The 15,017-nt window shown below is 23.9% G+C and overlaps 3 protein-coding genes across 7 annotated transcripts; 1 reads left to right on the forward strand and 2 right to left on the reverse strand.

Annotated features, from left to right (window-relative positions):
* Positions 1 to 662: 662 nt before the first annotated feature.
* Positions 663 to 11,350, reverse strand: LOC126897321 (probable methyltransferase TARBP1). 4 transcript variants are annotated; one of them, XM_050670841.1, is made up of 13 exons: positions 11,027 to 11,348; positions 9,954 to 9,999; positions 6,166 to 8,647; positions 5,903 to 6,087; positions 5,772 to 5,837; positions 5,407 to 5,626; positions 4,230 to 4,391; positions 4,009 to 4,161; positions 3,052 to 3,216; positions 2,810 to 2,969; positions 1,863 to 2,131; positions 1,251 to 1,387; positions 663 to 885 (listed from the first exon to the last, which is right to left on the reverse strand). In XM_050670841.1, the coding sequence occupies exons 3-13, from the start codon at positions 8,641 to 8,643 to the stop codon at positions 732 to 734; spliced, it is 4,149 nt and encodes a 1,382-aa protein (XP_050526798.1). In that variant the 5' UTR covers positions 8,644 to 8,647; positions 9,954 to 9,999; positions 11,027 to 11,348; the 3' UTR covers positions 663 to 731. The 4 variants fall into 4 exon arrangements, 3 of the variants coding, with proteins under 3 accessions (XP_050526798.1, XP_050526814.1, XP_050526806.1); XR_007702073.1 differs by lacking the exon at positions 1,863 to 2,131 and having other exon boundaries at positions 11,027 to 11,350; XM_050670849.1 differs by lacking the exons at positions 663 to 885; positions 1,251 to 1,387 and adding an exon at positions 1,394 to 1,743 and having other exon boundaries at positions 1,813 to 2,131; positions 11,027 to 11,350.
* LOC126910443 (serine--tRNA ligase, mitochondrial) lies at positions 8,775 to 9,797 on the reverse strand. The gene is made up of 3 exons (XM_050693019.1): positions 9,605 to 9,797; positions 9,403 to 9,526; positions 8,775 to 9,306 (listed from the first exon to the last, which is right to left on the reverse strand). The coding sequence occupies exons 1-3, from the start codon at positions 9,795 to 9,797 to the stop codon at positions 8,775 to 8,777; spliced, it is 849 nt and encodes a 282-aa protein (XP_050548976.1).
* A 351-nt stretch (positions 11,351 to 11,701) lies between the features above and the next one.
* Positions 11,702 to 14,993, forward strand: LOC126897434 (DET1 homolog). 2 transcript variants are annotated; one of them, XM_050671027.1, is made up of 7 exons: positions 11,702 to 11,953; positions 12,035 to 12,133; positions 12,197 to 13,008; positions 13,332 to 13,481; positions 14,008 to 14,141; positions 14,356 to 14,562; positions 14,642 to 14,993. In XM_050671027.1, the coding sequence occupies exons 2-7, from the start codon at positions 12,049 to 12,051 to the stop codon at positions 14,835 to 14,837; spliced, it is 1,584 nt and encodes a 527-aa protein (XP_050526984.1). In that variant the 5' UTR covers positions 11,702 to 11,953; positions 12,035 to 12,048; the 3' UTR covers positions 14,838 to 14,993. The 2 variants fall into 2 exon arrangements, with proteins under 2 accessions (XP_050526984.1, XP_050526974.1); XM_050671017.1 differs by having other exon boundaries at positions 11,703 to 11,953; positions 12,035 to 13,008.
* The last annotated feature ends 24 nt before the right edge of the window (positions 14,994 to 15,017 follow it).

Below are 15,017 nucleotides of genomic sequence, written 5' to 3' on the forward strand. Positions count from 1 at the left end.
GACTGGTCCAAGAACCAGCCGGCAGAGTCCCGGACCGATCCGGCGTGCGGGTCCGAGACTATGCACACGTCGGTGCCCATCTCGTACGCCGCCCGCCGGAACAGGTCCTGGGCGGCCCGACAGTGGTTGAGATTCGTTTTAACATTAATTAACAATACAGAAGGATATCTATTGATAGTCATAATTAATAATACACAATCCTTGACTGTGACAGCAATGTAATAAAAAACCAATTAGCTACCTGTATTTGTAATCCCTTGTGTATTATACATGTATATGAACTCAAAAATTTGAAACTTTAAATAAATGTTTATATCTAATAAACAAATAAAGTTATACTAAAAAATTGAATTCCATTTACTATTAAATTAAAAAGTCAAACATTTTATTAAATTCAAAATATGTGTTCCCATTCAAAAAAACAAAATTGACATCCTTACTAAGTATAAGGGATGAACTTAAAAAGTATTACATAGTTAATGATTCAAGAATAATGGGTAACTAAAGATAATAATAAAAAAAAATGTTTAAATTATATTTATTCTGTAAGTAATTGAGTGGGTTATAATAAAAAAATCATCCTGTAAATATATATACATTATCTACTCAATTTGTTGGTATCTGTAATTCTACTCATAAAAGGTGAACAAAAACAATAGAGGTTATTCATAGTATTGTTTTTTATTAAATTTATTTAAAAAAGACAATTCTACATAATGAAATAATATTAATTATTGTTGTAGACAATGTTGCTTAGTATACTCCCATATTAGGAGAGAACCAGCCACGTGTACATTTAGTGATCTAACAATTCCCAATTGTTTGATTTCTAAACACATATCCATTAAAGTTAACAAATTATGAGGAATACCAGACGTTTCATTCCTGAAAAATATTTTAACAATATTATTAGTTATCATATTAACTATAGAAAAATATATTTATTTTTAAAGGAAACCTTCTATTTTATGGGTATTAGAATATGAATAGGGAGTATTGAAAGCAAAAAGTTAAAAATTTAATTAAAAATAGGCATAATACAAGACGTTTGCAAGGTTAATCAGTATATATAGTAATTAGCATATATTTTAGTTTTAAACTAATATTTAAAATTTAAAAATTGTTATATGATTAAATAAATGAAATAATGTTTGATTCAACATATTTTTCTTTAAAAAATTTTATTTATTAAAAAAAAATGAAAACTATTTAAATTTTTTAATCCAAAATATAAGTTTTATTATATTTACCCTAGAACAAGGACACTTTTAAATGGTATTTCTGTTTCATGAAGTTTTTTACTATTAACAGTTTGTTCAGCAGCAATTATTTTGTATCCATCATTTTTCATTTTTTGCAAGTATGATCTTAAATTTTTTACCCTTACCTATTCAATGAAAATCAAATTATAGTATTTGTAACATTTTATACATTAATGTTACATTATTTCATGAATAGTATCAGATCCGTACTGGTTAAGTGCTCAAGATGATTTGAGAATAAAAATAGCCGAAAAATAAAGGGTAAAATATTAATGTAAATGCTTGTCACTTTCTAAAATTATGATAAAAAGAGCAAAAGAAAAAAGTTTAACAGACTAATATCTGTCAATTAAAAACTTAGTGACATTTGATTTTACATGTTTTACATAATGGCAGCCAAATAGATTGGCACTGGCTTCTATCTGTAGCTTATTCAATATATAATATATAATAGTGTTTCTTGTTCTTTTAAAATTGACATCTGTAATGTGCATTTTATTGATTTATATTTTATTTTGACAAAATAAATGAATAACTTAATATCACTAACAGAATCATGAATTTCTTTTAGAGGAACATTCAGCTATTATTTTAAAATACCTCTACAATATTTTGATGTTTTTCAGCTGTCATGCTTAAAGCTGTAAACTCTCTTTTTTCAATACAAGTAATATTGTCAACTATCAAGGTTGAAACTCCAAAAACTTGACAAGTTCTGGCTAAGCCACCCAAATTAGTTAATTTTTCAATTAAAGAGGCAACAACTATCAAAGAAGATTTTTTTGTTTTATCATCATGAGATTTTACAGGTATATATTTTCTTTGAGCATGATGTGTATTACCAGGTATAGTTATTTCATTTGCCATACCTACAAAAATAAACTTTTACAAATTCAGTTAAAAAAACTACTGAAAAAAAATTCAGTTTATTATAATAATAATTATTATTTTAATTATTTGACATTATTAATACAATTATAAGTTATAAATAATAGTTAGGTTAATTAAATGTAAGATAATTAAATAAAAAATTAAAGAAAATGTATCTAATTAAAATTAAATTATTTTTATTTTAACTCAAAATTCTCATATTTTAAGTTTTAAAAATGTTACAAAAAACTTTAATATAAAAACAGTGTATTCTAAAATAATATTTTAATTGCTACCTAGAGTAAGGAATAAGTAAACGTAATAAGATACATTGACTGCCAAAAATTTAATTTCTAAAAGAAATTTAATAATATCTATTGGAGATAGATAAATAATGTTAGTAAGGGACCTTAACAACTAAAGTCAGAAGAACATACACAATGCATAGCAACAAAGTTCTAATTATATGGCTATACAAGTTTTCTTTTTTTTTTCTCAATTACAAGCAATAGATTTTATACAGGGCAATAAATATAAATAGCATAATAATAAAACAATCAAAATATGAAAATGTCCTTGTTGCTTCTCATATTTTGATGTTTTTAACTATTAATATTTTTATCAAAAAGTATTAAATAATAGTTTGTTATTAGTATCTTAAATAATTATATTTGTACCTGAGGTAGTATTTTTTTCAATAAATAATGAAATGGAACATGTTGAAAGATCATAACCTTCATTGAATTTAGTACGAATAGGAAAATTCTCAATCCATTCTAATGGAAATCTCTCATCATACACTACATTACACAATCTAGGTAATTCTATACATATATTCTAAATATAAAGAATACATTTTAAGATATCATTTAAAAAAAGATTATTTTAACAAATTAAGAAATAAATATAAGAATTTTACTTTTAATGATAGTGATTTTAATACATCTAGATTTTGATAGAAAAAATCTTTAAAAGGATTGTCATATTTTTTAGCTTGTTCATTTTCAAATATTACTTTTTCAATAGATTCTGACAATATTGTATATTTTCCATCACAATAAGAACATAAATTATTAACAGTCACCTTAAATATAAATGTTAATCAAATTAATAAAAAAATATAATAAAGTAATACAAAGAAAATTTTTGACTTTACAATACTAAAAATTATTCTTAGGATAAGGTAACATTACCAGTAAATGAATACTATACTAATTATTAAGTTTTAACTAAAAATGTTCAAGCGATTTGATTGTGATAAAATGAATTAAAACCAGTATTATAAACAAATATTATATATTTTTTTAATTCTACTAAAATATTATGGTTTTCAGTACATCACTATTCACAAGGAAATTTTGTCTTATATTTAAATATAAAATGTCAGTGTATGTTAATTTAATCACTTATTTAAAAAATAATTCAAGTAGTCAAAAAGGTTATAAAAATTACATAAAAGAGAGAAATACTGTAGTAAAAAAGATTCAAAAAATCACAAAAAGTAAAAAAAATGAATATAATCTTGTTTTAGCCTAAGAGCATCTTAATAAATTTCTGACTATGGTAGTTTTTAAATAATTTTCCAAGTAATATAAATTTAAGCTTACATCTATCTACTAGACATTAAAATCAGTTGTATTTTCATATACACAAAGGAAGCCAGAGATTTTTTAACATTTGCAAAATAACACTTTTACCTATGAAAAATATAGTGTTTATGTGAACAAATTTTTACAATAAAGTAAGTAATATCTTTTCTCATGTGATTACATTATAAATATTTTACATTACAATTTGAATTTCTAACTATTCATTTACTGACATTTTATAATTTTTCATATAAAAAAATGATGTAATTTCAAATATATAATAATACTTGGGCATAAAATCGAATTTTATAACCATTTGAAAAGCAAAGAGGTATGAGAAATTTAATAGCTTCATTTGTAAATATTTCATTTTTACAAACTGTATGTAAATGATAAACAACAGATATAAAACTACACAAATAATTCTGATTTCCATATGCCTAAAAAATAAAATAAAAATACTATTAAAAAAAAGTTTACTTATAATAAAATATAAAATAAAAATTACATTTTTAAAGTCATTCCACAAATTTTTTGATATGTCTATATTCATGTTATAAATTAAAACTAGCAACCATATTATTTGATATGCAATGCTATGAATATGAGATACTTCTTTCAAACTTGAGAGTAACCATTGATAAACATTATTATTCAAAATATTAATAAACTAGAAAATAAGAATGAATGTTGAATAAATAAACCTTAAATATATTTTAAAACCACTGTTCACTGAATTAATTTTTTTGGTAATTAAATTAAATTACAAATTGTTCAATAGATTAGAAATTAAACTATTTAAAAATTACTTAATATAACAAGTAATGAATTTACATTTCTGAGAAAAAAGTAACTACAAGGGAAGTAACTTTTGTCATTTATATGTTAAATATGATATTTATTTTAATTAATTCACTTATACCAATAATAATTATAATGAGACTTCACTCAAGAACATATCTAGAAATTCAAAACTGTAGAGTGAAGGGACATAACGAAAATTTTTAAGTGACAAGCTATCATAAATACTTTTTCAATCATTTTTTAACTAATTTTGTACTGATAAAAAGCAAAAAAATATCAAACATTTTTATATTAGCAAAGGGCTGACAATAAAGGATGCATTTACCATTTACTATCCCTAAATAGCCACTGATTTCATTCAAAATAATGTCACTAGATTAAATTAATTAAACTCCAAAATAAACAGTGGTAACAGACAAAAAAAAAAAAAAAAAAACACATTATAGTAAAACCAAGCATCGAAACTAAAAATAAAGAGTCAAATTAGTGTAAAATATATTCTAATAAATAAATATAACTTAATTGGATAGTATTATTTGAATCTTGACTATTATCTCTAGACTTATTTATTGGAAATTGATAGGAAAAATTGTTCCCAAGGAGGAAAGGCTTAAAAATATTTAAATTTTGATACAAATGAGAAGCAGGAAAGAAGACTTTTTTCATATTAAATTTTAGTATATAATTCTAAATAAGTCCTATAAGGATAATGCAAACTTTTAAAATAAATCGTTTTAGATAAAGTTAAGAGTAATTTTTCAAAATTTCCCTTGAACAATTAATTAAAATTAAATTACTTTTTATTTTAGTAATTAAATAATACTAAAATTACTTTATAAGTAGTTTCATTACTGTTACTTCTAATACTGTTAAAAACAAACCTCAAAATGTTCATTACACAGTGTAATAAGTAAAAACTGAGTAACTCTTTGCTTAATCTTCGAAAACTCAGAATTATGAAAATATTTTCTATTTGGAAATGATGATTCTAGTTGAAGAATTCTTTCTATAACATCTTTCCATAAATCAACATTATTAATTTTGAACAAACACACAATTGAAATAAAACGCAAACAGCGATCATCAGGTAAAAACTTAGTTCTACAAAATATTGGAACAATTATTTTTAATTAAAAAATATCATAAAATGATTTATGTTTTTACATCATTTTTACTATTAGATGTTCAAAATTACAAATATTTAAATCAATTTAAATGTGGTATATTAGAAAACAAAAGTGCTTACGAAATACTTTTGATGGTTGGTAAATCACTACATGAGCGTATATATTCAAATGTATCCCATTCAATTCTATAATAATACCAGTTTCAATTAAATCAAGTTATTATTTACTCAAAACTAATGATTGAACTTACTTAATTGCTCCATAACGTTCAATATTGTATATAACACATTTAGCTAAAAATTGGGATAGTGAAGAGGTAAAATTAGGATAATTATTTATTTCAATTTTATTTTGCAAAATATAATCAATTAAATACAATGAAAAACAAACACTAAATTTGTCACGATATTTTTTAGTTAATAACGGTTGCATAACCTAAAAAAAAAATACTAAAATCATCCTCCATTCTATGAATTGTTAATTGAAATTACTAATTAAAATTTGATGTCTGACCTGGTTACAAAGAAAATCAGAATATTTCTTGTCTCTAAGCAAGTGGTCATCAAAAGCCATTATTATGAAAATTTTGGTTGATAATGGAAAACATGATATCCTACAGGAAGTTAAAAATTCCCAGCAAGACTCTACAAATAGTATGATTTGCTCATTATGAGTCTCTGTAGAAAGATTTCTCAAACAGTGTATCGCTGCTTTTAAATAAGTATTATAAAAGTTGTCTCGTTTTTCTAAATTTTTTTCTCTAATCCAATTAAACAAGTTTTCCATATTTAATTCAGAAACATTAGAACAAAGTTGAAAATAAGTATTAATTATTGTTAATTGTGGAATTATATGTGATCCCAGTTTTGATGAATGATAAAATAATTTACCAAAAGGTGAAAAATAACCATTCTTAAATAAATTATTTGTAGCCAGAATCCAGGCACTTTTTAAGGAGTTTTCAGAAATCTTTATGGCAAATAACCCAATCCAACTATAAATAGCTAAAATTGTAAAACTACCTGTCTTGTTTTCAAACATGAGATAACATTTATTTAACCAAATAATCATTAGTTCAAAAGTCACCAAAGTATGAGGTATCCTATTTGATGACAATGTCCTATTAAGATAGTTAAAAATAATTAGATTATCCATATAATCTTCATTTAAAAAACATTGATTAATCCAAATCAGAGTTAAACGCCAAATATTTTCGTCTAATATTTTTTTTAAATATTCGTCATAGCCTCCATGCTCATATTCCTTTTTTAATAAGTTTTCTAAAAATTCTAACAAATAAATAGAAATATTTTCAACATTAGACAGTGTATTATTTAAATAATCCATACATTTTATGTTATCTCCAAAAATATCAGATAAAATTACTAATCCAGTAGTAGTTGCTGATATGCTTTTGAATTCAGTTATGTTTTTTGATAATTGTTGATCAATTTTTTCTAAATTAGCAATATGTTTCATTGAATTGACAATTAATTTCCACGATTCGGTGTTTTTATTATACATTACAATATATTTGAATAAATCACAAAGTAAATAAGTATTAGGAAATGAAAAAAATTTGCTAATAAATACAAATAGAAATGAATAGATTGTTGTTTTTAAATAAGAGTTTGGCATTTCTTCGGTAATTACAAGCATTTTTAAAACTTGATCTACGACATTTTGGCATGATGAAACATCCTTGATATTTGAAAGTGATTTAGTTATATAAACTAAGGGAACTAAGGACCATTTAACTGATGGTAAGTAAAACAAAAAGTATTCAAACACACATTTTCCATCATCAGAACTCATCAATGTATTTAGCCATCTAGTTAGTTTCATTTCTAATTTTGGCGTAACTAAATATACATCATTTGACATCTTATACAGAAAAATATTGTTCAAAGATATAACAAACAATTGTAAAAATTGTTCTTCTTTTTTAATTAATGAGTTAGACATATTAGTGATAATGTCTATACTAACCAATACTACATGCTTGGATGTATGCTTTGTCATTTTATTGTACAATGCTAAAATCCAATTTAATGGTAGTTTATAAGAATAAATGTCAGATTCAGAATTTTCATATGATAAAGCAATTTTTTTGGCAGTATTTAGTATAGGCAAAACTAAATGTTGTTGAGTGTTTTCTAAAGTTTCCATAACTATAACATAATCGTTCCATATTTGTCTGAAATCATTCTTATTTGTATTTGCACTATATAAATAGTTTTCATCTAAAAATTCTATACATGATGCTCCAAGAAGTGTATTAGCATATCCCCTTATAATAGAATTTTCATATGTTAAAAAGATACAAATAAAATCCCAATAATCCTTATCTTTTAACAAAGTAGTAGCACATGATGGTTGAAGTAACGAACACTGCAAGTTGTATAATATTGTTAAAATGCGTTCTGGATTTGTTCCAATCACTGATTTAGCTTTGTACCACATCACATTTGCACAATAAGGTGACATAACATTAGATAAATATTTCAAAATACTTTCTAGGCGAGTTTTATTTAAGCTTGATTCAAATAAAATATCTATTAAAATATCTATTAAGTTATTTAATTGTACACACTGGTCAGATTGAACTTTACTTAATTTATACAAGTTTTCAGTACAAAACAAACTATTCTCTAATTGTTCATCCCTACAGGTTTTTAAATTAAGAGCACTGCATAACTTAATACAATTGTTTAAAAGTAATGTTATGTCACTAATATTACATGTTTGCACTATATCAATAAATGAAACCAACAGCAATTTTAAACTTTCTGATAAAGTATCATCTTGACTATATATTAATTGTTTACAAATAACTTGTGAGTATTGAATAATTAATTTATAAATATCAGATTCTTTATTTAATTCAAAACTATTTAATAATGTTGGTAAGAGTTCTATAATAGTTTTTTTCATAGAACTTTTACCATCCAAAATTTTTAACATTGATTGTAGAACTGTAATTTCTTCCATGATACTGAAAATTGAACATTAATATTAAAAAAATATAATAACAAGTATTTAGATTTAATAACAAATTTAACACATTTATTTATAATGAAAATATAAATACTATTAGAAAAAAAATTATATTTATGTTAACATTATTCATATCTATGAGCTTGAACAGGAGTAAGTTTGGGAAAACTACTAAGATTTTGAAATAAGCTTTTTCCAGTAATATAATGACTTAGTACATTAGGAATATTTATCGATCCATCAACAGTTTGATGTGTTTCTGCCAATGCGATAATCAAACGTGGAATAGCACAAGCAGTACCATTGACAGTATGAAGACAATTACCATTGGAATGAATATTTAATCTTTTAGCTTGATAATCAGAACAATTACTACAACTGGAAATTTCTCCATATTTTTTACGTCCAGGCATCCAAGCTTCAATATCATATTTACGATAAGCTTGAGCCCCTAATTCATGTTTAGCCATATCTAATACACGGTAATGTAAACCTAGTAAAGAATACAACTCTTCTTGAATACTTCTAAAATATAATGTCATTTTTTCTGAGTCCTCTGGTAAACATACTCCAAACATTTCTACTTTAGTAAATTGATGTACACGATAAACTCCTTTTTCTTCAGAAATGTTTGATACTTCAGCTCTATAGCACCGACTAATTGAACATAATTTTAAAGGTAAATCACTTTTTGGTATATTTTTATTCATTAAAAAACCAGCAAGTGCCATTTCTGAAGTTCCAGCCAAGCACCATGTATTGCCATAATAATGAGGATTTAAGTTATAAACTTGAGTACGTTCACCTTTAGTATGCATTCCACATTTTTCAATTAACTCATCTGGTAATATATCAGGGACTGATATTAACTTAAATCCTTTTTCAATCAATTTTACTAAAGTAAATTTAGTTAAAGCATGTTCAATTTTTGCTAAAGGACCAATAAAATAATAACTTCGGTCACCACAATAATTTGATAGATTGCTTGCTTTTAAACAATGTTTTAATTTTTTTAATGATTCCAATGGTAAAGGTTGAAAATCAAATTTCGGTTGTGAACATACATACTTTAAAATAGTAAAATCACCTTCAATTTTTTCAACTTCAGGATGTATCTGATTTTCATTATGGTTTAGAAAATTTGGCATTTCATTTTTATATTTATTTAAAACAACTGATAAATTATTACTCCACGATGAATAATTTTTAAATAATTTAAAAAGTGATTTATTTAGAGTTATTTGCAATATATTAACAGACATTATAAATATCATACAACTTATTTAATGCCAAAGTTTACTCACCTAAAGCATATCTTCAATCAAATTAAAATTAAAATTTTTGGTTATTCTGTGAATATAAAAAAAAATTATTATTGTTGTAATCAAATTACACAATTAAAAATAATAAATTTTTTTTCTTATTAGAGACAAATTACAAAGTGATAAAAATTGTTAAAAAAAAAAAGTATAGCAAAATATTTAGTAGATCAAAAATGACAATTTTTTTTTACCTACAATTTCAAAAGATACATCTATTTTTAAATATATAGCAGATAAGGCGTAGATTATATTATTTTTATCATTACTAATTACTCTGTCACACTCTTTCTTTACTCTATATTCAAAAATGTTAAACGAATAATTGATAATAACTTTTTTAAAAGTAGTTCAGTAGTTATGAATATTTTTCTAGTTGCACGAGAGAAATAATTTGACAGAGAAATGCATAATGATAAAAATCATATTACATTAGTCATCTACATTAAAAAATATTAATAACTTTTAAAATATTGTTATTAAGTAGTTATTAACTATGAATGTGTTAAAGCTTTCATGGATATATCCTCAAGCAGTTATTAACTAGTCATTTTTTTAGTTGAATCATTTACATTTATTCATATTACATAAACTCATTAAATATAGATGTTGCCATTTAAAAAAGTAATGTTGTTAACCTTTTAAAGAATAATTCATGGCCATAAACAATATTTAACCATTTATAAATTAATAAATAAAAAAAACTAAACTAAATATAATTTTTTGTTTAAAATTACTAATATATTAAGAGAGTTTTAGTAGTCATAGATATATCTATCATACAGCAAGTCAAGTAAATACTCAGACATCAGAAAAAATAATTAACTTCTCGAATTTTTCTAATGATGTTGAACATACTTGGTATACTATACTAGGTATGGTCATAATCATTAAAAAAATATTTCAATGAGTGATTGAACCATACTTAAGACTGTAAGATGATGACAATTCGAAGGACATTATTTTACCTAGCTAATATTCGAATATTTACTTGACTAACTAAATACGTTTTTTTTCATCAAGTTAAAGATATTTATTGATAAATAAGCAAAACTTACACAAGCTTATAAAGTAAAATAACAATTTAATTCATAATTCTTTATATCAATGAAGATATTTTCAAATCTTCTTAACAATCTTATCATCATAATCACAAATCACGTGTTTTTTAATACGTTTATCTTAAATCGTAATTTAATTAGTTTGTATGTAACTTATTCTGTCGTTTAATTCTACATTAATCATTATGAACCCTACATGACCACTATTATAATAGATAAATCTAAAAACCTAGGGTCTAATGCACATTATTGATGTATGGACTAAAATAAATTATTTCAATGAAATGTGTACAATATCATTATTTGAAAATTACACTAGAGGCCGCGGTTGTTTGAATTATCACAGATAACATGAAACATAATTTGTGATATCAATTCATGTTGACTGTAAAGACTATATGTTAAATTACGTATTGTTAACTGCACGATAAACTATTATCAATCTAATTATGAGCTTGAGTCACAGGTTTTTTTAAAAACATTGAAGTGGATAGAGTTGTATTGCACGACTTCTAAGTTATGCATTACTTCAATAATGGTTGTAATTATTTTGTGGTTGTATATTATCGAGGTTTCAATGATCGATCATTATCATAAGATCTACTACAGTGATAGGGCAGTAACTATTTAAAGTTTACAATTTCAATTTATTCAAGTAAAAAAATTATTATTTGAAATAACTATGAAAATTTTATGAATAATATAATAGTATTATTTAACTTTTATTTATGTTATTGACAAGTTTTATGTATGAACTAATAATTGATTTGATGAAAATGTTATCATTAGTTAAAACATCGATTGAATTTTACATAATGAGAATTACAGCTAAAATTTATTTTAATTTATTAAGTAAAATTTAATTATAATTAAAAATTTTCAAATATAAAAATACTCAAAAATATGGAATTTCATATTAAGCTGGTAAATAATTTATTAACTTTGTCTAATTGCGGTTTCTTTACTGTTTACTTAAGTCAATTTTACTAGTAAAAGAATTTTCAGTATTACAGTCTATAATGTATAAGGAATATGGTTCTATTAAACGTCAAAGATTACCTCACAGTAATATTATACGTTCATTGATTAATCGGGAAACAAATGGTATGAAATCACGAATCAGGTTTAAAAAATCCTTTTACCAAACTGTGTTTCCAAATTGTACAGTTATAAATGTAGAAAAACCACCATGCTATTTACGAAAATTTACTCCTGACGGTCGACATTTCATAGCTTTTTCACATGATCAACTTTCTATTGAAGTCTATGAATATAAGGGATGTTCTGAAGCTGTTACTCTATTGAAAAACTATAAAGGCAATTGTATTGGTCAGAATAAAGAAGGTGAAGCAGTTAGAATGAAAATTTTTGATCGACTATTTAAATTAAAACACAGGATAAGAGTTTCCCCAGGTGGAGAACAGCTAAATAGGGAATGTAGTTTATTTACGGATGATGGATCTTATGTGTTAGTTGGATCTGCTGCTATTATTCCTGATGATATTCGCCCCCAATTTTATGAAATTTATACTAATAATGAAGCAGTGAGTCCTAATCCTCTTTTCCCATTAGAAGATTATACATTACACCTAGTTGATATTGGATTAGGGCGATTGTGTGATTCAATACACTTTAAAGCTGATAAAATATTTCTATCACATAATCAAGGTATTTATCTATATAAAGATACATTAGCTGTACTTTCAGTTCAACATCAAACTATCAATATGTATAAAATAATTGATATGCAATTTTATTTGTTGAGAAGTATTGGACGATTTTGTTATGAAGATGATCATTTACTTGTAACATCTGTTTATACAATTATGAATAGAGCTTTGTATAGGCCTTTTAAAGAAAATTGCATTAATGGACTTAAACATAAATTGATGATATTTTTATTTAAAAAAGCTCAAAATGATTCAACAAGGACTAAATCACAGTATCCTTTGAGAAAATTTTACCAGTATTTTAATCAGGTATTAATTATTAATTATGAAACAATTTATTTCAAGTATTTAACCTTGAAAATCTGTAGTTTTAAATTCTTAACAGGGATGGAACTTAATAATGTTTCTGTAAAATAAGTAAAAATCAATGGCTATGATAAATCAAAGTTAACTTCCTCAAATAGATAAAAGGTTTTTTTTTTTGATAAAAATTATTATAAAATTGCCTAAAAATATATAATGCATATCTTTGATTTATACATATACATATATGTAAAACATTTTGTTGAGGTCTTGAATTAATTATTTAGTTTTTTATTTGTATTTAGTTATCAACATCGCTTATATTTTAGTTTTTATCTTTACGGATGTGGAAAATACAATTGTTAAATGAAAACCATATTCTAATTCGATATGCTTCAGAAGAAGTAGCTACAATAAAAATTCAAGAACCAAATACTCAAGCATCATTTTTTATGATTTATAATGTTGTTTCAACTAAGGTAATTTTTTTAAAATAGAAATGCAATTGTTTTTCCTAATAAATTTTAAATTAAATATGGTAGCATCTTAAATGTACAGTGTTTAACATTAGATAAAAAATATAAGTTCAATTCTAGTCAAATTGAAAAAAAAAACAATAAATGCTTTAGTAACTTGATATCAACTGGTTGTTAATGCATACTTAAGACTAGATTGATGAATAACTATCACCTTATAATGAAGAAATTCTATAGCAAAGTTGATTTACATTAGAATGTTCAAAAAAAATCTATAATTATTAATAAACTATGAGCTTTTTTTTTATTTAAACTTACTATTTAATGAACCCATCAATTTCATTTAGGGCTTAAATTATGTTAAATGATTTTTTAACATATTAATTGAGAAAAAATATATATATTTGCATTAAAATATTTTTTTCTGAGGCGAGGTAAAGTAATGTTTGGTGTGTATATAATAATTTTATTTCATAATTAATAAAAATAAATGAAACGTTTAAGGTAAATCATATTTTAATTATCATAGGTAATCAATGTTTTTGAAAATACGTCTGATGAATTGCTTAAAATATATGAGAATTATTGTGATTATTTCCGTAATTCAAAAGTTAATTCAGAAGGGTTTATACCTTGTTCGCCATCTAATAACATTTATTCATGGTATGTATAGAAGTTTTATTGTACTAGGTTAGTATCATTGAACAATTTTTTTTAAAACTTAGATGTTTTAAGCAATACGAGGAAGTGGTTGTCAAAATTTTTTTTAAAAGACTCAAAATTGTTAAGTTTGTCTTGTTTCTATAAATTATACATGAAATAATTTTTTTAATCATATTACTTATTTATTATATTCAACATTAAACTTATTTTATAGGGAATCTCATCAAAAATTTAAAAGTACAATAATTAATGCTAAATTTGGAGGAACAACAGAAGCTAATAAACGAATATTAGGTCAATTACCTATTGGTGCACAATCTTTTACTAGTTCACCTTATTTGGATTCATCACTTTTCAGTTATGATGAAAAGTGGGTGTCACCAATGGAGAGACCTAAGGTTGTTGGTGAATATCCTATAAGGTATGTTTAACTTTAATTTTATCTTTTAAATTTTTTTCATTATATTCTCTAACTTCTAATTTTTAAAACTATTTTTAAGATTCTACTCAAGAGAATCAGGTCTATTAAACTTTTGCTTATTTACTAGTGAAGCAAAAGGTCCAACAATCATTGATAGAAGACGTTTAGTAGCTTTTACATTTCATCCAACAGATCCTTTTGCTATAAGTGTACAAAGAGATAACTATGACTATGTTGTTAATTTTCACATTCATAAAGTTTTCATACCCGAATGAAAAATTACTATTGTTCTAAATATTAAAATCTTACAAAACGAATAGGGTAATTAAATTGATCTCATTAAATAATTGTTTATATTTTTAGTTACAATTAAAAACTAGTACTTTTCTATTACAATTATAAATAAAATTGATATATTTTTTTAATTATGTAAAATGTTTTTCAATACAATACAA

Source organism: Daktulosphaira vitifoliae, unplaced genomic scaffold (genome assembly GCF_025091365.1).
Source record: "Daktulosphaira vitifoliae isolate Bord-2020 unplaced genomic scaffold, ASM2509136v1 Scaffold_1, whole genome shotgun sequence".
In the NCBI taxonomy this organism is placed as follows: domain Eukaryota; kingdom Metazoa; phylum Arthropoda; class Insecta; order Hemiptera; family Phylloxeridae; genus Daktulosphaira; species Daktulosphaira vitifoliae.